Below are 22,536 nucleotides of genomic sequence, written 5' to 3'. Positions count from 1 at the left end.
TGCTTGTATAAGGTCTGAACGGTTCTTGCAAATGAGTGATCATTGAAAACAGACAATCATCGTATTGTATCTTTGTACAACTTAGTGTAAAATGATTAATCAGAGTAAAAATGACTAAAGCAAGGAGAGGGTGTATTATTCATCTAGTTCCGTGTGGACGGTGTTTTACTGGAGCATTGTGGCCCAGTGGACTTTGAAACTGAGGATCGTTGGTTCGAATCACGGCTATGGTGTAATTTCCTTCAGCAAGGGTCGATCCACATATTGTTCTGCACTCGAAGTAAACTGGTACCTTATTCTTCAAATAATTGCAATGAGTGCTATTCAAGGATTGCCAGACTAAAGTCAGGTTGATAATATCCAAATCCCTTTTCTGATAATTTGTACTCTACATTGAGTACATTGATAGTTTCTTGAGATTGGCATGTCATCCGTGCTGTGCATTATAATGACATTATTTTGTGAAAATAACTCTGAAATGTCAGAACTTCATTATTTTAATGAGATTTTCAGCATTGTGTTTGTACGCCCTATGATTTTTTTTTATTAAATCAACTTCTTCTGTTTTTGATTGGATGCATTCCCCCTTTAACGACGATGATCAGTCAGAGGGAACATGCCTAACACCTGAATTTATATTACTTTATTTGACTTGTGAATAAAGAAACTTTATTTATTTTATACAACCTAATGTAAGAGTCAGCTGTCAGATTCTTGTGTTTATTATTATATTCCATGTCCACAATCGTCATCAAATCGAATATTTACAAGCCTATATAGACTTCATATACATACGCCATCCCATTCTTTCTTTTTAATCCTCGGCAACCCCCCCCCCTTTCTTCATTTTCCAATTTATCTCTCCCAGCCTTTTAGATCATTCTTTTCTTCCCTCATTTCCCCTTCTTTTTTGTTTCTTTCCCTTTTCTCACTCATTTAGTAGTATTTCTGGATGATCTGTTTTTATCCTCTCATGTTCTTCTTTACTTCCTCTTCCATCCTTCGTTTTTCTTTTCTTTTATTTTCGTGCCCTTTCTTTCTTGTTTTTCCCTATCTCTCATTTTCATCGCTCTTCCCTTATGTATGTATATTTTTTAAACTTTTTTTTTACTTTGGCAGATACAGGTAGAGTTGCTTGGTTTTAGGGCCTTCATAAGAATTGTCCTATTTTTCACATAGAAAGTGATACATTTTAATCAGGCAAATAAAATTTTATTACCACTCTCGGTTAAAGGAACAAAACAAATCCATTAGGTTTGATATATTTGGAAAAGAAAACGGGGAAAAAACGGCAATTTTTTATTCTTATTTTGTGTATTTTTGCTAAAGACGAATCCCATTCAAACTCCTTAATTAAACATATTTTTCAGTAACCCACCATCCTCTATGTCATGTCCGTTTTTCTCTACATCTATCCCTCTCTTCAATATTCATCTTTACTTTCCCTATTCTTTATAATAATTACCCTACTTCTGTTTAAAGTATATAACATGGGGCCGCGGAACGGAGGGGGGCTAACCTTGCAAAAAAAAATCACAATTGTATGGTAATTTTTACATTTTGTCTTGTTCCGCGGCCCCTGTATAATTACCACTCTTTGATAATGTAACAAGAAATAAAGCCTAATGTATATCAATATAAGAAGAAAGAAAACAGAGGGGGGGGGAGAGATTAAAAGAAAGGAGAAAAAATAAATTGGGTGAATAAAAGAAAGTTATATTTTAAACAGATATTGATGTCAAATATTCTGCTCAACATCCTTTTTTTCATGACACTCCACGCTTTTTTTCATGATTTCTCTTGCTAAAGCCTCCCTTTCGCACTCCATAATCACCTCCCCCTCTCTCTCTCTCTGCCTGTCACTTATCTCTCCTTCCCTCCATCTCCTTTGTAGTCATCTTTAATTTTCGAATACTGGTACTATATTGGTTCACCTTTTCCCTTTGCATGCAAAACACTAATTCAGTGCCCTGTTTATACATAAAGCTTAGCGACTGATCTTGGGGCTGACTTTTACGATTGAGCATACACAATTATAAATAAAAGTAAAAATCAATTATAGAAATCAGCCCCAATAAATGCAAGATCGATCACTGAGCTTTAATGTTAAGGGCTCCCGATTGCATTGATATTTTAAATACTCTTAGCTGACAAAAAAAAGATGTCCAAGAAGGCCAAAGAATATCATTATGTGCAAATATCTTTTTTGTTCTTTTATTTTTAATTACGATTTTATAAATCCAAGATATTATATTATACCAAGAATGATACGCAAATTACTTTTTAAAAATTCATCACTACTAGACTACAGGAGGCATTTGGTCGTTTTTTTTACAAAGACATGAAAGGATTTAAACTGCCATATCCTTCATGAAAAACAAAACCCACATTCATTGCCAGAAGTTATTCTGCAAGAATACTTAAAGACATTATGCACTTTATACCAATGATGGCTGAAATATGACTTAAAGACTTCACAGGTAAATGAACAAATACATGCAATGGAAACCTAGTTTTCATGTATTTTCCAAAGAAAAATATAATAGTGACATTAAAAATCATGAATTTCAAAAGTGTACATCTTATTCTCATTCCAATGGTACCTTAATTGTTTCTGTGACCATGCTTCCATTGTTGAGATACTTTGTAAAATTGTGCTTGGTTTACTTGCATGATCAACAGTTCAACACATTGGATGCAATGAAAATTGATATATCAAGAAACATCAGACTACTTCTTTCTGTCCCCTAATCTTTTTTTTTTTTTTATCCCCCCCCCCTTTAGAAACTGCTACCATTTAATAAATTTCAATATAAATGCTTATTTATCTAAGCAATGTTGTGCTATCATGATGCACACTTCATATGTCTATCAATTTACAATGCAAATCAACCAATTGTTTTTTTTTAAGAACAATGGCATTGAGTGATGCATGGTCCTAGAAACCTTTTTCAAGTATCTTTGGAATGACGATAAATCATTTTTGGAAGTGTGGAAGTGATATAAACTTTCAACTGATTTGATAATTTTGCCTCAAACAATTGCAAAAATTGGGTTTCTTTTTCATTGAAATGCCCTGTACAAATAGATGTCAGTTAGGGTGTTTGAAAGTGTATTTAATTGTGACCATAAATACGGGAAAGAAATTTGTTTATTCTTTTAATGAAGTAATTAGTCTTGCCCTTTCATTGAAAAAGTGCTACCTGTAGTGCAACATAGATAATGCCCCTACATGTTCTTGCAATTTTGAACTAATAGTATTCTAGAATCTGGACATCATTTCTCTCCTTTAGGATAGGAATGTGATTCTAATCGAACTGCCGAAATGTTATCATAAGAGACCATAAATGAGATGAAAATACTCCAGAGAGGGGATCCATGATGTCTGTACTAGTCTACCTGCACAGGAAAAAAAAAACAAAAACAAATGTTATCATTAATAAATAAAATAATGGTGTATCACTACTAAAGATATAACATGATATTGTTTGTTTTTGCTGTTGTACAAACACATTTTTTAAAATGATTTTGTTTGTTCTTCCTGTGTTATATTTCTCTAACTGCCCCTGGAAAATAGGTACCTGGGTGAAAACAAAAAAAATCTCTGATAACAAAGTGTATGTTCAATGGGAAGTTGTCCCTGACACGTAATATACGTACCCAGTAGTCAATTAGATATTTACATCGTCTTGGGATTAGGCTGAGGGATCTCACTTTCAAATCAGCCATAACTTTCTTATTGGGCTTGTTCAATTTTCTTCAAACTTCAGAGAGAAAAAAAAGTGAAGGTGAAGGAGAAAGGGGTAGAAAAATATTGCTGCCCCCCTTAAAACAAACAAGATTCCTTGAAAACTAAACATAGGAACACAAGAAATCAAATTAATTGAGTGCATGGTTGGATATTAACAATAGGTAATGGTAAAAAGATAGATGTAGTTTGTAATATTGAGAGTATGATCCTTTAAAAAAGTGAACGGATTGACAAAAATAAGAAAAAATATCTGAAGTTAAAAATAACAAATAGGGTTTTGTACAAATGAACAACAACTACAAAACACAAATGTATTATTTAACTTGTAAACTTAAAGAGAAATTATGTACCTCTAAATAATCTGTGAAAACAAAACTTCCTGCTTAAGCACTAGCCAATGAAGTTCATGACTACTAAATGAAGAATTACACTGGCAAAGATGAAATCTGCAAAGGCACGCTCTGTTGAAATTCCCTGAAAACTGGATTTATTTGCTGGGTTGACTTGCAATCTCAGACATACTGTATCAGAAAAAAAAATGGATGAATGGAAAATTAATGACTGAAATCCCTAGCAATGTCTCCGGGGGTGGGGCTCATATAATTGGTGGTACGGGGATGTGCCGCATTGATGATCATGATCCCATTTTTCAGACCTAATCTTCAATTCTCTAGATACTCTGAATGACAAAAGTTCCATTTAGAAGCCACCCTGCCCCATTTGCATGACCCCCGTTATGAAACATCCCAGTTCCCAAGCCCTGCCAAAGTTGTCCAGCATGAGCATCGCATGCGAGAGCTGCATACAAGTCTTCACAACAAGGCCTCCACTAGAAGCTCCATGCACCGCGCTAGAGTGCACCATACCTGTCCTACATATTACCGTGATCCTGTTCAGTAGACCCTACTTTTCACACCAACCGGTATGTACATGTAGTCAGTTCCTAAGACCCCAACTTCAGGGTTTCACGAGGCACATCCCCATCAAAATATAATTTGAGTCCCCCCCCCCCCCGGAATGTCTCACACGTATCCATGCAAGTGGATGCATACTTCCAACATTCAGATTTTTATGCAAAAAAATAACTCCTCTCATTTAATTGTACATGTTGGGTGTTCTCAAAGACGGTCATGACGGTGTGTGGCTGTATCGACTCTGACATGTATTGGCTTGGCTTTGGTCAAAGATACTACAAAGGCATAGTACATGTATGCGTCAGAAAATAATTTCATACGCTCAAAACTTTGCAACATCCTTCCAAAGGGAACTTGATTAGAAAGATGCTAAAAAATTAATGGTCAAATCACATTTTCAAAAGTTTTTAGATTAAAAAAATCATAAAACATGGTCAAAATAGCTCATTAGCGATTTTTCTCCCAACTTTTCCCATAGAAATCACAAGTTTGGTAATATACCATACTTTTTTTCCAAGTGATCAAAATATTTCACATGCGAAGAGCGCTCTGATTGTAAGCTTAAATATCGCATTCGCAAGATGCCAAGAAAGAAAAATTTTTACAATTACATATTTGTATTTTGTAGGCAGCGTTCTCGCCAGGATTTTTCTTACGCGTGTCGCAAACCCGCCGATTCGGTGGTGGCCGATTTTACACGTGATGTTTTGATTTTCACATGCGCTTTGATGATTTGATCCCGGTAAAGTCAAGTTTCATTGCCAATCCGCGAAGTTCACTGTAATATTGTTCTAATCGGCGGCGCACACCAATACCTAACTTAGAGTTGATATCGGCAAAATGTTGAAATGTTAAGTTGCTGTTTATCTAAAAATGTATGGGTCTTTTTGTCTGGAAATGTTTTAAAGTGTTTTGAGCTGTATTGACTTAAAATATATTTGAAATACCTTTCGTTATGGACTCCCGTTCTCCGAGAAGAAATATAAATCACGCATCTATCAGGACATGTTTTAACATTGTTTTGAGGTGCTTGAGTTGAAATATATTTGATATGCCTTTCGTTACGGACTCCCGTTCTCCAAGAGTAAATATAAATCACGCATTTTTCTGACAACCGCGGGAAAGAAAAATAAAAGAAAATAGAAGTCACAAATATCTCAGATTAATGAACGATCTATTAGGAATGTTTTAAAATTGTTTTGAGGTCCTAACGAGTTAAAATATATTTTATATACCTTTCGCTATGAACTCTCTAAGAATAAAAATTACACATTTATTCTGTTAACAGCAGAAATGAAAATAAAAGAACAGAAGTCACAAACATCTAAGTTTAATGAACGATCTATCGGGACATGTTTTAACATTGTTTTGAGGTGTTAATGAATTAAAATATATTTGATATATCTTTCAGTACGGACTCCCGTTCTCCGAGAGGAAATATAAATCACGCATCTATCAGAACATGTTTTAACATTGTTTTGAGGTGTTTGAGATGCCTTTCGTTATATATGGACTCCCGTTCTCCAAAAATAAATATAAATCACGCATTTTTCTGACAACCGCGGGAAAGAAAATAAGACAAATTAGAGGTCACAAACATCTCAGATTAATGAACGATCGATTAGGTATGTTGTAAAATTGTTTTGAGGTCCTAACGAGTTAAAATATATTTCATATACCTTTCGTTTTGAACTCTCAGAAATAAAATTCACACATTTATTCTGACAACAGCGGAAATGAAAATGAAAGAATAGAAGTCACAAACATCTAAGATTATTGAACGATCTATCTCAGGACATGTTTTAACATTGTTTTAAGGTGTTGATGAATCAAAATATATTTGATATATCTTTCAGTACGGACTCCCGTTCCCCGAAAGGAAATATAAATCACGCATCTATCAGGACATGTTTTAACATTGTTTTGAGGTGTTTGAGTTAAAATATATTTGATATGCCTTTTGTTATGTACTCCCGTTTTCCAAAAATAAATATAAATCACGCATTTTTCTGACAACCGCGGGAAAGAAAATAAAACAAAATAGAAGTCACAAAAATCTCAGATTAATGAACGATCGATTAGGTATGTTTTAAAATTGTTTTGATGTCCTTACGAGTTAAAATATATGTTATATACCTTTCGTTTTGAACTCTCTAAGAAATAAAAATCACACATGTATATGACAACAGCGGAATAAAAAAAAAGAACAGAAGTCACAAACATCTAAGATTAATGTACGATCTATCTCAGGACATGTTTTAAGGTGTTGATGAATTAAAATATATCTGATATACCTTTCGGTATGGACTCCCGTTCTCCGAGAAGAAATATAAAACACGCAATTTTCTGACAACCGCGGGAAAGAAAATAAGACAAGATAGAAGTCACAAACATCTCAACGATCGATTAGGTATGTTTTAAAATTGTTTTGAGGTCCTAACGAGTTTAAATATATTTTATATACCTTTCGCTTTGAACTCTCTCAGAAATAAATTCACACATTTATTCTGACAACAGCGGAAATGAAAACAAAAGAACAGAAGTCACAAACATCTAAGATTATTGAACGATCTATCTCAGGACATGTTTTAACATTGTTTTAAGGTGTTAATGATTCAAAATATATCTGATATACCTTTCGGTATGGACTCCCGTTCTCCGAGAAGAAATATAAAACACGCAATTTTCTGACAACCGCGGGAAAGAAAATAAGACAAGATAGAAGTCACAAACATCTCAACGATCGATTAGGTATGTTTTAAAATTGTTTTGAGGTCCTAACGAGTTTAAATATATTTTATATACCTTTCGCTTTGAACTCTCTCAGAAATAAATTCACACATTTATTCTGACAACAGCGGAAATGAAAACAAAAGAACAGAAGTCACAAACATCTAAGATTATTGAACGATCTATCTCAGGACAAGTTTTAACATTGTTTTAAGGTGTTAATGATTCAAAATATATCTGATATACCTTTCGGTATGGACTCCCGTTCTCCGAGAAGAAATATAAAACACGCAATTATCTGACAACCGCGGGAAAGAAAATAAGACAAGATAGAAGTCACAAACATCTCAACGATCGATTAGGTATGTTTTAAAATTGTTTTGAGGTCCTAACGAGTTTAAATATATTTTATATACCTTTCGCTTTGAACTCTCTCAGAAATAAAATTCACACATTTATTCTGACAACAGCGGAAATGAAAATAAAAGAACAGAAGTCACATACATCTAAGATTAATGAACGATCTATCTCAGGACATGTTTTAAGGTGTTGATGAATTAAAATATATCTGATATACCTTTCGGTATGGACTCCCGTTCTCCGAGAAGAAATATAAAACACGCAATTTTCTGACAACCGCGGGAAAGAAAATAAGACAAGATAGAAGTCACAAACATCTCAACGATCGATTAGGTATGTTTTAAAATTGTTTTGAGGTCCTAACGAGTTTAAATATATTTTATATACCTTTCGCTTTGAACTCTCTCAGAAATAAAATTCACACATTTATTCTGACAACAGCGGAAATGAAAATAAAAGAACAGAAGTCACATACATCTAAGATTAATGAACGATCTATCTCAGGACATGTTTTAACATTGTTTTAAGGTGTTAATGATTTAAAATATATTTGATATACCTTTCGTTACAGACTCCCGTTCTCCGAGAAGAAATATAAAGCACGCAATTTTCTGACAACAGCGGAAATGAAAATAAAAGAACAAAAGTCACAAACATTTTAGATTAATGAACGATCTATCAGGACATGTTTTAACATTGTTTTGATGTGTTGATGAATTAAAATATATTTAATATACCTTTCGGTACGGACTCCCGTTCTCCAAAAATAAATATAAATCACGCATTTTTCTGACAACCGCAGGAAAGAAAATAAAACGAAATAGAAGTCACAAAAATGTCAGATTAATGAACGATCCATTAGGAATGTTTTAAAAAAAATTTGAGGTCCTAACGAGTTAAAATATATTTTATATACCTTTAGGCTTTTGCTATGAACTCTTTAAGAAATAAAAAAAAATGAAGCTACAGCCAAAGCAAGTGATACCTCCTTCGTCATATAAGGTACATTGCGTAATACCTTGGGTGAAGCAGCTGGGCTAGATCTGTCATCAGGACACTCGACAACAAATTTAGATAATCTGCCAAGATTTGCTGAACCATTAAATCAGGTAAACATGAGATGAAAATCGTTTCTCTTGGGTATCATTTGGGCAGCCACTGAGGTCATTTTAAAACATGAGCCATGAGAGCGATTGCTTTGGGTGGTGACGGACATTTCATTGATTTTTTTTTCAATCAGCGACTATACAAATAAAAAAAAATTATACAAATTCTAATAACTTTTAAAATCTTTGATGGATTTTCGTAAAACTTTCATCAATGCTTATCATTATGTTTAAGTTCTGCTATGTTTACAATAAACTTTTTGTCAGGGTGAACTCCCGCTTTAATGTTTGGTCACTTGAAAATGACACCTACGTATCACGAACGTGTGTTTTCAGTAAGTTAATTTTCAGTTGGGAAATATTGGAAATATACAAAATCACTTATCATTCATTTTTACCATGCTTTATTTTTTTTCAGGTTGAGACTTCGAAAATGTGTTGACCATTTTCATCATTTTGCAATTCAAATTCCCTTTAGAGAGATGTTGCAAAGTCTTAGGCATATTTCTGATCTGTACGATGCAGGATCTAGGGGCGGGGGAGTTGGCATGACATATCGATTAAAAATACCTAAACATCGATCTCACGCCACCCCCCCCCCCCAGAACATCAATCAATAGAACTGTACACACATGTGAAAAACAATACAATAAATTATAGTCTGTTTTACATGAAAGAATGAAAAATAAATGGTGAATCCAGCAATTAGCTGTCATACAAATAACATTAACATCTCGCTCCCGGGATCTCGCTTTTTTCCTTTCACAAAATCATCCACATGTATATCGCAAACCGTTTTAACATTCATTCACATTTTCTAAGAAATTAATTCTTGATATCAAGGTCTTCATTTTCATTTCTGATTTCGTGCATCAATATATTGCAAGAAATAATTCTGATTTTTATTCAGAAATGAATTCTTGATATCAAGAAAATCATTCTGATATTCATTCAGGAATCAATTCTTGATATCAAGAAATTAATTCTTGATATCAAGAATTCATTTTCATTTCTGATTTTGAGCGTCAATGTATTGCAAAAAATCAATCTGATTTTTTTAAAGAAATGAATTCTTGATATCCAGAAATTATTTTTTTATATCAAGAAATGAATTCTTGATATCACAAGAAATGAATCTTTGATATCAAGAATTCATTTCTGAATTCGATCGTCAATTTATTGCAAAAAAATCATTCTGATTATTAATCAGTAATGAATTCTTGATATCAAGTTAGAAATTAATTCTTGATATAAAAATAAATGTTTTTTGGTATCAAGAATTAATTTCTTGATATCAAGAAATCGTTTTATGATATCAAGAAATGAGTTCTTGATATCAAGAAATTAATTCAAGAAATTAATTCTTGATATCAATAAATCTAATAATTTTTGATATCAGAAAATGTTAAAATAGCTTGCCATACGCACGTCGCTGGCCAAGCCTATTACAGTTCATACATCCAAGAATTTCAACAATTATTTCGTTGTTACATGACAGCAGAAATTGAGAATGAACGTTAAGAATATACTTAGCAAGTAATTACCAGGAAAATTATATGGAACAATTCATTTTAAAATCAAAATTTCTTGAAAGTTATCAGAATACGGTATCATGTAAAAATGAAAAGTTACGTCGCATCGCGGACAATTCACTTCCAGACATTGCGTGCAGGTCCGGCTCTGGCTCAGCTAGCTAGCCGCGCCAGCGGGCTGGCAAAGCTAGCGTGGCTGGGTGGCTGGCTAGCCGGCTGGAAGTGGAAATGCGCCAGTGTCTATGCATGGATATTATCCGGTCAAGTGATAAGATCGTAGTTTGTCTGTTGCCGAAATGATTCTGAAACATTCTATACTTTTGAGGATTGATGATGAATGATGCAACAATTATTTTCGATGATTTTCCCTCACTTTTTATAATTTTTTTTGCCCGTGTCGCTCACTTTTCGCGCGTGACGCACCAGGAGCTTGTGGAATTTGCGTGTGTCGCATGCGACGCGTGTGTTCTACACTGGCGAGAACGTTGTTTGTAGGTAATTGTGTATTTGTGATGAAAGTTTGGTGAATTCTTTGTCTTTGAGAATGATAACGTGTTTGATATGAATTCATAAAAAGTGTTCAGTTGATCAACTGCACCGGCTCGCTCAGGCAATGATTGATGACGCCAACTAAGGCAAATTGGGTTTAATTCACAACTTTAATTCAAATACAAAAGAATGCTTCCATTTTTTAAAACTGGACAGGCGGACATCCAACCCCGCTAACCGTCCCCATTGATCCCTCATCCAGCCCCCCCCCCCCCATCCATCGTTCTCCCCCGGACTTACCGGCGAGCACGAAGGATCCGACACTGGAAATGAATCCCGAGAGGAAAGAGTTGAACGGGAAAGTGCCAACAAGTGCACAGTAGACAAATTGCACAACCCCAGTCAACAGAATATACGTCAGGTATGCATCAATTATTTTCAACTTAAGTGGCGTTCTCGTCGTGTATTCATCATAAAATTTGTTTATCACGGTGAACAGATTTACAGACATTTTGTATTCTTTTTTGGTTTATGCAGAGAAAAATTGATGCTCGTGCGTGCTAGTGTCCTACGTGTCGTCGCGATCGCGTCAAAATATTGTATGATGGGAAGGGTCAGGAATAGTTAAATTAACAAATATTTTAATATTATTTTTGACTATTTTAATTTATTAACAGTCGAGATATATTATTATTAGTTTTTAACAATAAATTAAAATCTTCAAAAAATTCATTATAAATTATCTTAGACTCAATAGTAGTGTTTAAAAAATAATATCGAAAGAGCCTATAAATGGCGTCTGCTATTGTCATATTTGACCTCGTGTGCTCATATGTAGCGTACTCACCCGCCTATAATCTTCGACTGATAGGCCTAGGTCTCCGACGTGACTGCGCTGCCTGCATTAACCCGCTCGAGGTCGAGAGCGGGCTGGAGACTCCAATCTTCCGACAGTAGTACGGAGACTAATAAAGCTGATGTCTGTCATTCAACTTCAAGATCAAGATCAATGAAATATAGGGTAAATTTGAGCCAAGAATTTGAGTTTTATTTTTTTGATGGAATAAAGGGCATGATTAGGGCAATTGTTGTGGTAACTTTACGATCTCAAGACTCAAGTCAATGAATTACAAACAATGTCAATGTAGTGAATTGTCAATTGTCAAATGAGTTTGATATCCAAAAATGAAATTAATTAATTAGATCTAGGCCTCTAACTCAGGCTTGATGTATGTCGTACTTTTAACTTTATATGTATGAATAAAAATGAATGTGTGCCAAATAGCTCAGCTATGGAAGAAAATATAATTGCTGAGAAATAATTAAGCACAGAATTTTATCATACAGCTCATGTCCCAGACTCCCACATTAGACAGCTGGCAGTCGTCGGTTTCAAGGAAGTTTTTGAAACATTTAAATTTTTCCTTGTACACAGAGACAGCTCGCGATTCTTCTTCTTCGGGTTAAATCTGCCTCCTTCAGGATTGAAGATTCTTGCAGATGGTTTATTTGACATGTGTGTATGGCCGGTTTAGGTGTGCAGTGCAAAATATATACAGGTGCAAGTAAAAAGTCCCATCAGATTTAGCTCTGGCCTTCCGCCAGTCTCAGGCGGAAGGCTTTTGGAGAAGAGGCATTGATTATGTTGGGAGGAAGAGTATTCCATGCCTTGTCCTTGATCGTCCTTGGAAAGAAGGATTGACGATGGTGCTCTGTCCTGCAGTGTGGTAGCTGGTAGCCATTCCCTTGTTGCTGTGATCGAGTTCTTGTTGATCCAGTGAGTGGGGTGATGTATTCTTCCACTGGGAAGCTGACAAGATTGTGGTGCAGCTTGTACATAAGGACCAGTCTAGAATCCTCCCTTCGTTTCTGCAGTGTGGGCCATTTCAGTTCTTCGAGCATAGATGTAACGCTAGAGGTGTTGTGGTATCTGTTAAGCACGAATCTAGCTGCCCGCCTTTGGATTATATGCAGCCATCATTAGGGGGTTAACAAAATAAAATCCCCCTGATGGGGCTCATTTAGACAAATGTAGAACTGGACCAAAATAAAGATTATTATTATTCTGTTTTGGCCTGAAATGCACCAAAACGGAGAAAAATAAACTTAAAAGGACCAAAAAAAGCTGACTTTCTTCGGCTTTCGTGCAACTCTCATTCGTTGGTTTATCCCAACTTAATACATAAACATATGGCCATTGAGTCTGGCCCTGTACAGATCGAATTAGGACTTCGGTCTCTGTATATAGTGAGTGGAGCCAACTGAGTTCAGGGGCCCGTTTCTCAACACCGTCATAAGCCTAACTTCTTGACTAAATCGGAGATAGTGAGCTACTTGTCTGCTAATCGTTTCACGAAGCCCTCTTTGCCAAGATCAGGGACAACAACCTGACTAAATATTTGTGACACCTCCGAACCTGTCATAACTTCTTTCTTAATGACGTAGTGGCATCACGTGGGTAGACTATGACATGCAAAAGTGCATCAAAATTTGAAAATTGTAATCTTCCGTCATCAATTTTAGAAGTTGAAATTACATTGCAAAACAGGTGTGATAAATCATTCAATAATAATTGTAATGCACTAGAACTATAAAAACTGTTTGTAAAATGCAACAAAACCTTTCCATTTGAAGTAGTAAAATAATTAAAGGGGAATCCAGCCTTGGCCATAAAATGGTGTGTTGGGAAGGAGAAAAATAAATCAAACAGAATGGTGAAAGTTTGAAAGAAATCGGACAAGCAATAAGAAAGTTATTGCTGTTTTAAAATTGAGATCACTAATACTATGTAGATTTCAAATTGGCAACTGGGTAAGTAAATTATGACAAGGGGCAAGGACAACTTTCCCATAGGCCATGTACTTTATTATCAGGGATTTGTGGTTTTTGTCTCACCTGCGAAGCAAAGTGAGACTATAGGCGCCGCTTTTCCGACGGCGACGGCGGCGGCGTCAACATCAAATCTTAACCTGAGGTTAAGTTTTTGAAATGATGTCATAACTTAGAAAGTATATGGACCTAGTTAATAAAACTTGGCCATAAGGTTAATCAAGTATTACTGAACATCCTATTAGAGTTTCATGTCACATGACCAAGGTCAAAGGTCATTTAGGGTCAATGAACTTAGACCATGTTGGAGGAATCAACATCGAAATCTTAACCTGAGGTTAAGTTTTTGAAATGTCATCATAACTTAGAAAATATATGGACCTAGTTCATGGAACTTGGACATAAGGTTAATCAAGTATCACTGAACATCCTGCATGAGTTTCACGTCACATGACCAAGGTCAAAGGTCATTTAGGGTCAATGAACTTTGGCCGAATTGGGGATATCTGTTGAATTACCATCATAACTTTGAAAGTTTATTGGTCTAGTTCATTAAACTTGGACATTAGAGTAATCAAGTATCACTGAACATCCTGTGCGCGTTTCAGGTCACATGACCAAGGTCAAAGGTCAATGAACTTTGGCCGAATTGGGTGTATCTGTTGAATTACCATCATAACTTTGAAAGTTTATGGATCTGATTCATGAAACTTGTACATAAGAGTAATCAAGTATCACTGAACATCCTGTTCAAGTTTCAGGTCACATGATCAAGGTCAAAGGTCATGTAAGGTCAATGAACTTTGGCCATGTTGGGGTTTTTTGTTGAATAACCATCATATCTCTGTAAGTTTATTGGTCTAGTTCATAAAAAAGGGAAATAAGAGTAACCATGTATCACTGAACATCTTGTGCGAGTTAGAGTAGTATTCAAAGTGAGCACTGCTGCTATATTGAACCGCATGATGCAGGTGAGACGGCCAGAGGCATTCCACTTGTCTCCTTTAAGTACCCATTCCCCTGGGGCAGTAATCTAATTATAACCCAGATAGTATATTGTTTATGTCCTCATGAAAGAAAAATATAATTTGAAATAAAACTTTTGGGAAAAATGACAATTTAGCCATAATATGTATTGGAGTACATGGAAGAGTAGTCCTTGCCTTACATCACTATGACATCCCATATGTGGCCAATTTGAAGTCTCCATGGGTATAGTGATTAGCAATATTTACAACTTTTAAAAATTCTTAACTTTCTTGTTGTTTGTCCAATATTGTTCAAACTTTCAGCTATCAACTTGTCTGATTTTTCTTTTCCTTATAAAAACAAGTTTTTATTTGGGTTGGATTCCCCTTTAAATCGATAAAGATTCTACCACGTCAGGTCATCCATAACTAGTCTCATATTTGTTCTCTCTTATCAACATTTTGATATATTCTATCCCTAATTTATGCAAAGAATTTTGTCAAATCATGTGTTTTGGTATCTAAAGATTTAAAGAAATTATTTTAAACTTTATTTTGATGATGTTTGGAACCATAAATAAACATATAATTATCAATATTTTACAAAGAAACTATTGTGGTTTACTTCCATTATTACTATCCCGGGGGTACCCATCTCAAAGTCCACATGTGATTTTTCACTTCCAGACATTGCGTGCAGGTCCGGCTCTGGAAATGAGTTATTCATAATTTCATTTTCTCAGCAATCGAATATTCCATTCTTCATAGTTTGGGCATGCATGGTACATATTTTGCCTGGGCTAGTTTGACTAGATGTATTTCTATATTCATCATAATAATTGCAGCTTTATCATATTTTTGCTTTTTAAAAATTATGCTATTTTGTGACTACATTTTTGTAAGGCTGCTCTTTCTACCGACGGTATCGATATCAAGGGATTTTAGTTAGGAAGCATTTCGTGAAACGGGTTTAGTAAGATTGGAGCTAACTCCATGGTTGGTGGAACTTGATGGATAAAGATATGACTAACTTGTCCAGGTGTTGAGAAACGGGCCCCAGCAGAACAACCAATATAACAGAGACCAAAGCTTTGGTCTAGTCCCACATGTGCTTTTCTGTGTTGGTGATGATCAGAATTATCGATTTTGAGCTAAGATTTCACGATTTTTCAAAGATAAGTTTACATTAATGTACCAGATGCAGGTCGTTATATATTTTTAAAAATAATGTTTGTGTTTTTATACAGTTCTGGAAAAAAATAAGGGGCTCAAGGCTGGCTGCAAGCTCAACAACTCTGTTATTTGTATACCATATATCTAGTCCTTACTAGTTATCTACAGTAGACAATCAAGTAGCATGATCCATAATACGAGTGTCTGTTCACAGTCAAAAGAGCTGAATGATATTTGTCTTTCTTTCATTCATCTCGTACATAAAGGTGTGTATTTCCCTACAAAGTATCACTGGGGTAGTTCCTTAAAAATGGAATCGGCTGTGACATCAAGCAAATCAACTCCGGAAGAAGACCATCCAGCCAGGTCCAAGCTTAATCTCTTGAAGCAGGGAGCGGAAGCTAGGATTTACAGAAGTACCTTCATGGGTCGTAGCTCCATTGTGAAGCAGAGATTCAAGAAAGCCTACAGACACCCAAAGCTGGATGCTAAGCTATCACAGAAACGAACTGGTCAGGAGGTCAGGACTATTGTCAAATGCAGGAAGGCTGGTGAGTGGGAGAATGTTCTAATCAGGCCAATTAGCTTATTCGGAACAATTGCATGATTGTGTGAAATATAACTTTGTGCCACCCAACCTACAGTCTCTCAATTTCTATTTTTCAAACCTCATTGAATAAATCTTTATGATTTTATCAAATTTCAAGTTTACAAAAAAATTAAATCCATTTGAAATATTTGTACTTCATCAACAGATTAGATTACAGGAGGGATCTTTAGGTGGTCTGTCTTTGACAGATCACCTCTTAATTTCGTCAGAATTTTCTTTTTATTTCTTTATTACTTTATTTATTTTTACGGATTTTCTTGTCGCCAAGTTATCTCAAAATGGACTCAGTCAATTTCATTGAATTTCATGTCATTTATAGGATCTGTCATGGACACGTCAAAATAAGCTTTTCAAGGTCATCAGGTCATGATGACGTCATCTAGGCGCCATTTTGTAAAATCACATTATCAATCATATCTTCATAATCAACTATCAAAAATTATCAATATTTACATCATATCAACTTCAGGTCAAGGGTCATCAGGTCATGTCATCAAAGGTCACCTGGAGGTCACGACGCGCGCGTACGCGTGCGTCAAAATTTCAAAATGCTCAAAATCACTTTTTGACCAAACGAGAGTACGTTTTAGGTCATTTTAAGCATTTCAAAATTTTGTGCGCGCGCACATATGCGCGCGCGTTTCCGCGCGTAACGCCTATACGCAACGCAGAAACACCGTTTTTTTTTACATCATTGCATTGATAATAAAATTCTGAACAATTTGATACCTTGATCAACCTTCTACGACCATTAATAACGAAATTAACACCCGTTAAAGTCTGCAGCACGTGTGCGCGCGAGCTCTCACTATAGGCCATATATGGGCAAAAACATGCCTATTGAAAATTCACTGTAGCTCTTTAAATAGTCCATTGACCCCCAATTTTTTTTTCATATATCGATAGAGTATGAGTTGTAGATTTGAATTCATGTCATCAATGTCCCTAAATTATATCATGACGTCATCAAAATGGCGCCTAAACTAAAAATTTCATTTTTTCAAAAATGACGTCATCAAATTTATGCAAATTTGGTTGTAACTTCTCGAATATAAATCGTTTTTCGCCCAGATTTCGATATGTTGTAGTTTAGAATGTACTCTTTCTCCTTAGTAAACATGAATATTCGTTTTGAGAAACGCATCATTGCGTAAAACAGCGATGAAAAGAGGCATGTCATTTTTCCTCATTTTGCGTGTAATCTCTATGGGACATGACTTTTTCTCAAAACCAGATTCGACATTCCTCTATTTCGTGAGCCATATCTCCATTTTTTCTTGTCAGTTTTCTTTAAGCTTTTAGTATGTTGTAGCTGAGATTCTAAGCTTTCGCAAGTGTGCCCTTTATTTTTTGATCAGATGCCGAGATCATGCCCGTATTTTACTTGCAAAATTGGACTTGTAATTCTCAAAATTGCTTACGTGTATTCTCTATGGGGAATATCGTGGCTTTGACTGCTTCTTAAAGGGCGCGGGTTCGAGTCCTGGGGTGAACAAGATGAATTTTTTTTAAATTTTTTTTTCTTTTTGCCACTTCTTACATGATCCTTTATGATAATTTAAAGGTATAAAAGTTAAAATTTAGCAAGATAAAACATATTATAATTACTTTTTTTCATATCACATGTATTTTGCGTGTAATCTCTATGGGACATGACCTTTTCTCAAAACTAGATTCGACATTCCTCTATTTCGTGAGCCATATCTCCATTTTTTCTTGTCAGTTTTCTTTAAGCTTTTAGTATGTTGTAGCTGAGATTCTAAGCTTTCGCAAATGTGCCCACCATTTTTTGATCAGATGCCAGGATCATGCCTGTATTTCGCTTCCAAAATTGGACTTGTAATTCTCAAAATTGCTTACGTGTATTCTCTATGGGGAATATCGTGGCTTTGACTGCTTTCTAAAGGGCGCGGGTTCGAGTCCTGGGGTGAACAAGATGAATTTTTTTTTTCACTTTTTTTTTCTTTTTGCCGCTTCTTACATGATCCTTTATGATAATTTAAAGGTATAAAAGTTTAAATTTAGCAAGATAAAACAGATTATAATTACTTTTTTCATATCACATGTATTTTGCGTGTAATCTCTATGGGACATGACCTTTTCTCAAAACTAGATTCGACATTCCTCTATTTCGTGAGCTATATCTCCATTGTTTCTTGTCAGTTTTCCCTGAATTTTTAGTATGTTGTAGCCGAGATTCTAAGCTTTCGAAAATATGCCCTCCATTTTTTGATCAGATGCCGGGATCATGCCCGTATTTCGCTTGCAAAATTGGAATTGTAATTCTCAAATTTGCTTACGTGTAATCTCTATGGGGAATATGCTAGCTCAATGGATAACGCATTTGACGTGTTCGTCCGTATTGCTGACGTGTAGGTCCGTGTTGCTGATGTGTTGGTCCGTGTAGCTGACGTGTAGGTCCGTGTTGCTGACGTATTGGTCCGTGTTGACGACGTGCTCTGCCGGCATGATCCATGTAGATCCGTGTGAAGCTGCCGTGTTGATGCCGTGTTCACAGTCATCTGGGGCAAAACTATCCCGGACCTCCCCGGATCATGCCGGCATTGCCGTGTTGATCCGTGAGGTATAATCATCTATCTTGTATGTATCTGTTTGAAGATGTATGTCTGACGATTGTCATCACCACATCAATAATCACATTTAGCAATGGTCAAAACTTATTCTTAAGATGTCTACGATCAAGATTATCAATGATATCTAAATGATTCATTTCATACATCAGCCGACACTGAATGACAAATCATGACAGACCACCTAATTCGTCCGCATGACAAATTAAATTCTAGTTTGATTTAGAACAATGGCATGATTATGTAAAACCGCATAATCTTGTGATCCAACTTCCAGTCACAATTTCTCATTTTCAGCCATCAATGTTTGAATCTCTACATTAATTAACTAAATGAAGATTTTTCATGATGTACATGACCATCAACTAGCTGTGTGGTCTTTTCTTTGGTCTTTTTATTATGCAGTTGGATCTGCCCTAATATTTATTGCAGGTGGAGAGAAGAAAATTTAGCTTGAACAAGAATTGCACACATGATATGATTTTTGTACATGCACAAATGTAATTTAGGCTAAGGGATCGATATAGGAAGATTAGTCAGGAAGCAACATATAAGAAAATAAGACATATTTAAGATTTTTTTTGGAGACAGGGCAAACCAGGGATTGTATCTTTGAACCAACTTTAAATATTGTCAAACATGATTTTAAGTGTACAAAAAGTTGCATAAAAAGTTATCTATCATAAATATGAATTGTATCTCATTATATTACACCCCAGATATGACAGGGAATTGATAGAAAATAGAGTACAGACATAGCCTTGTGTTTTTCATTGATATCTAGTTTCGTGCCTATATCTCTTTCAAATTTACAGGAATTACTACACCTGTGGTATACTTTGTCGACAATGAGACTCATTCTATTCACATGGAATACATAGAGGACTCCCTTACAGTCCGCGAGTACATCCAACAGATTCAGAGCTCCGGAGCATCTATCGACGACGAAAGACTGGTATTACTTGCGTCTAAGATCGGAGCAACCCTAGCATCTATGCATAGTGTGGATGTCATCCACGGCGATCTAACGACCTCAAATATGCTTCTACGTCAGCCGTATGAGGAATCGCATCTGATCATGATCGATTTTGGACTAAGCCAGATATCACATCTGTGGGAGGACAAAGGGGTGGATCTGTACGTGTTGGAGAGGGCTTTTCTAAGCTCACACCCAAACACTGAGGAGCTGTTTAAGAGAGTTCTTAATGTCTATACAGAGAACTACAAGAAGTCTGGTGATGTGATGAAGAAGTTGGAGGAAGTAAGGCAACGCGGCAGGAAGAGGGTGATGGTCGGCTAGCAGCTATAATCAACTGCAGTTTATCATGTTGTACATATATTTTATTTTGTTAATGTAAGAGATGTCTCGAGAACGTTGGATCATAAATGTGACTCGTACAACCCAAACCAGCAAAAGTTGCCCAAAGTTAATTTTGAGATTTTTATTTCAACTTGAAGAAAAAAAAACACATCCTAAGTTTTTTAAAGTGAGATAGATATTACTTTTCAAAGTTGACCAACAATATCACTCTTAAGTACTTTATTGAATGTAGAAGAAATTCGATGACACTGACTGACTTTAAAGATTGAGAAAACAAGATTTGAAGTTTGGGGTCCGGCTCACTCTAACATGAGATGTGCACACTGCACAATCTTTGTGAAACATGTGAGCAATCCGGAGAAAAAGTTGTGTCAAAGATTGTTGTATGCCTCATCTTCTATTTATATTTACAATTTTGACAGTGAAGAAGCACATTTCTTCAGATAAGCTTATTTTCAAATTTTACCTTTTGAAGAACAAATTACCATTTTGGCTATTTACAGATAACCTTCCCAATCGACTTATTTGGGAGTGGTGCATTATTTTAGTACGAATAATGGTGACACAAAGTTTGCTCCAACAATAATCAGTAATGGCTCCTTTATCAGAAAACGGGGGTAAGGATGGGTATAGAACTTTGATGAGATAAGGATCAGATGTAGGTTAAAACTTTTAGCGTAAGTTAAATGAAAGAATTATGTGGAAATGAGAATTGTTGTTTAGCATAAATAAAATACATCAAAATCAAGAACATACTTGCAATGAATAAATATACTTCTGATTGAATAACTATCTCATCCATAAATAAACAATATCTAAACCTTTCGAAATAAATGGAAATTTAAAATGGCAACAAATAGATACACTGCCTAAGAGCACCCAGCTGGCAAACCATTTGAGTGGCTCAATGTGTCACATAGAAACCAAGCCCAATAGTATTGGTGGAACCTTTATCACCAAATCTTTCAGGAAATAATTTACCACATGGCTTGAACAACTCTAGTCCTGTATGACTGGAAGGATTGCAATTATAATGGAATTATTCCCGGTAACTGAATCAGTAATTTTGATTTCAAATAAAGTTACTGCCTGCCTTTATTTCCATTCGAGTACTAACAAACACTTTTCATAGATGGAATCATCATTGGTATTTTGTTAGTGAACCAATGTCATCAATCATGTATTGCAAAAAAAAAGAAGTGATTTGAGAAATGAAATTGATATTTTTTTGGGGAGGTTTTTGTGCCTTTATGATGGAAGTTCGATGAATTTTAAGAAAATACTGCGTTTGATATGACATAATCTATGAAAACTTTTTGGTAGTATGATCCACTGCATTAGCTTTAATAAGTATAACTTCAAACCCTTGTGTAAGAGTCTGCATTTTTTTCTATGTTGAGTTATAAAAGACAGGACTTTCTAATGAAGATGTCCAATTGCAGAAATATCTAGGTTGAATTTGCAATTCAGAAATGTACATTGTACATTGATTCTATGACTTAACCCACCACAAAAGTTTTTTTTTTCAGTCAGTCTGGCAAGGCTTTCTTCATAATTAAAAGTTTATGTTGTTAAACAAATACACAATATCACTGATTCCATGCATTTAAATTACCTGTATGGTGTACATTATCTTAACCTTTTGGTGACTCTTTTGTTTGTACATTGTAAAGTGTGATTAAAGTTTAAGATGAATGTGAAATTTGGAAATGATTAATACGTTGATTGCATTTTGGGCCATATTTTCTCCACTAGAATTTATTTTCTTTATGTGGATTGGCTAAAGGCTGGTATAACACTGATCATATACATACTGGACACCTCAAATGATCACAGAAATATTACAAATTGGGTATTTTCATATAGATTTACATTATATTTCTGATCATGATTCATTACAAACAATCAAATACAAGATGCATACATGTATACAATACATACTGGCTCTCGAACTTCAAATATGACACGACAAAGTTCTTTATATTTCGTAGTCCCAAAGTCTATAATATATTTGGTCCATGTAGAATACCTTTTCTAAAGTAAAGGCATTATATATTGAATTAAATTATTCTATATTATTACAATGTTCTTTAAATCACAAGTTCTGAGAACTATAAAAACATTGCAGCATTGCATGGCATTGAAAATATTATTTCAGGTAT

At 35.2% G+C, this 22,536-nt stretch overlaps 1 protein-coding gene and 1 long non-coding RNA gene across 3 annotated transcripts; one reads left to right on the top strand and one right to left on the bottom strand.

The window, feature by feature from the left end:
* Positions 1 to 2,189: 2,189 nt before the first annotated feature.
* Positions 2,190 to 11,439, bottom strand: LOC121407430. The gene is made up of 3 exons (XR_005968917.1): positions 11,183 to 11,439; positions 4,102 to 4,272; positions 2,190 to 3,399 (listed from the first exon to the last, which is right to left on the bottom strand). It is a non-coding gene; the product is annotated as an uncharacterized LOC121407430 (long non-coding RNA).
* A 298-nt stretch (positions 11,440 to 11,737) lies between these two features.
* LOC121407429 (EKC/KEOPS complex subunit Tp53rk-like) lies at positions 11,738 to 20,892 on the top strand. Of its 2 annotated transcripts, XM_041598497.1 has the most exons (4): positions 11,738 to 11,903; positions 13,181 to 13,183; positions 16,116 to 16,403; positions 19,869 to 20,892. In XM_041598497.1, the coding sequence occupies exons 3-4, from the start codon at positions 16,163 to 16,165 to the stop codon at positions 20,351 to 20,353; spliced, it is 726 nt and encodes a 241-aa protein (XP_041454431.1). In that variant the 5' UTR covers positions 11,738 to 11,903; positions 13,181 to 13,183; positions 16,116 to 16,162; the 3' UTR covers positions 20,354 to 20,892. The 2 variants fall into 2 exon arrangements, with proteins under 2 accessions (XP_041454431.1, XP_041454432.1); XM_041598498.1 differs by lacking the exon at positions 13,181 to 13,183 and having other exon boundaries at positions 16,119 to 16,403.
* The last annotated feature ends 1,644 nt before the right edge of the window (positions 20,893 to 22,536 follow it).

Source organism: Lytechinus variegatus, chromosome 2, assembly GCF_018143015.1.
Source record: "Lytechinus variegatus isolate NC3 chromosome 2, Lvar_3.0, whole genome shotgun sequence".
NCBI classification, from domain to species: domain Eukaryota; kingdom Metazoa; phylum Echinodermata; class Echinoidea; order Temnopleuroida; family Toxopneustidae; genus Lytechinus; species Lytechinus variegatus.
This window is presented reverse-complemented; position numbering and strand designations above follow the sequence as displayed.

Bases quoted from the DNA above. Each gene is read 5' to 3' on its own strand.
- LOC121407429 (XM_041598498.1), top strand. From the start codon at position 16,163: ATGGAATCGGCTGTGACATCAAGCAAATCAACTCCGGAAGAAGACCAT. The intron at 16,404-19,868 runs GTGAGTGGGAGA...TCAAATTTACAG, and splicing joins TGTCAAATGCAGGAAGGCTG to GAATTACTACACCTGTGGTA.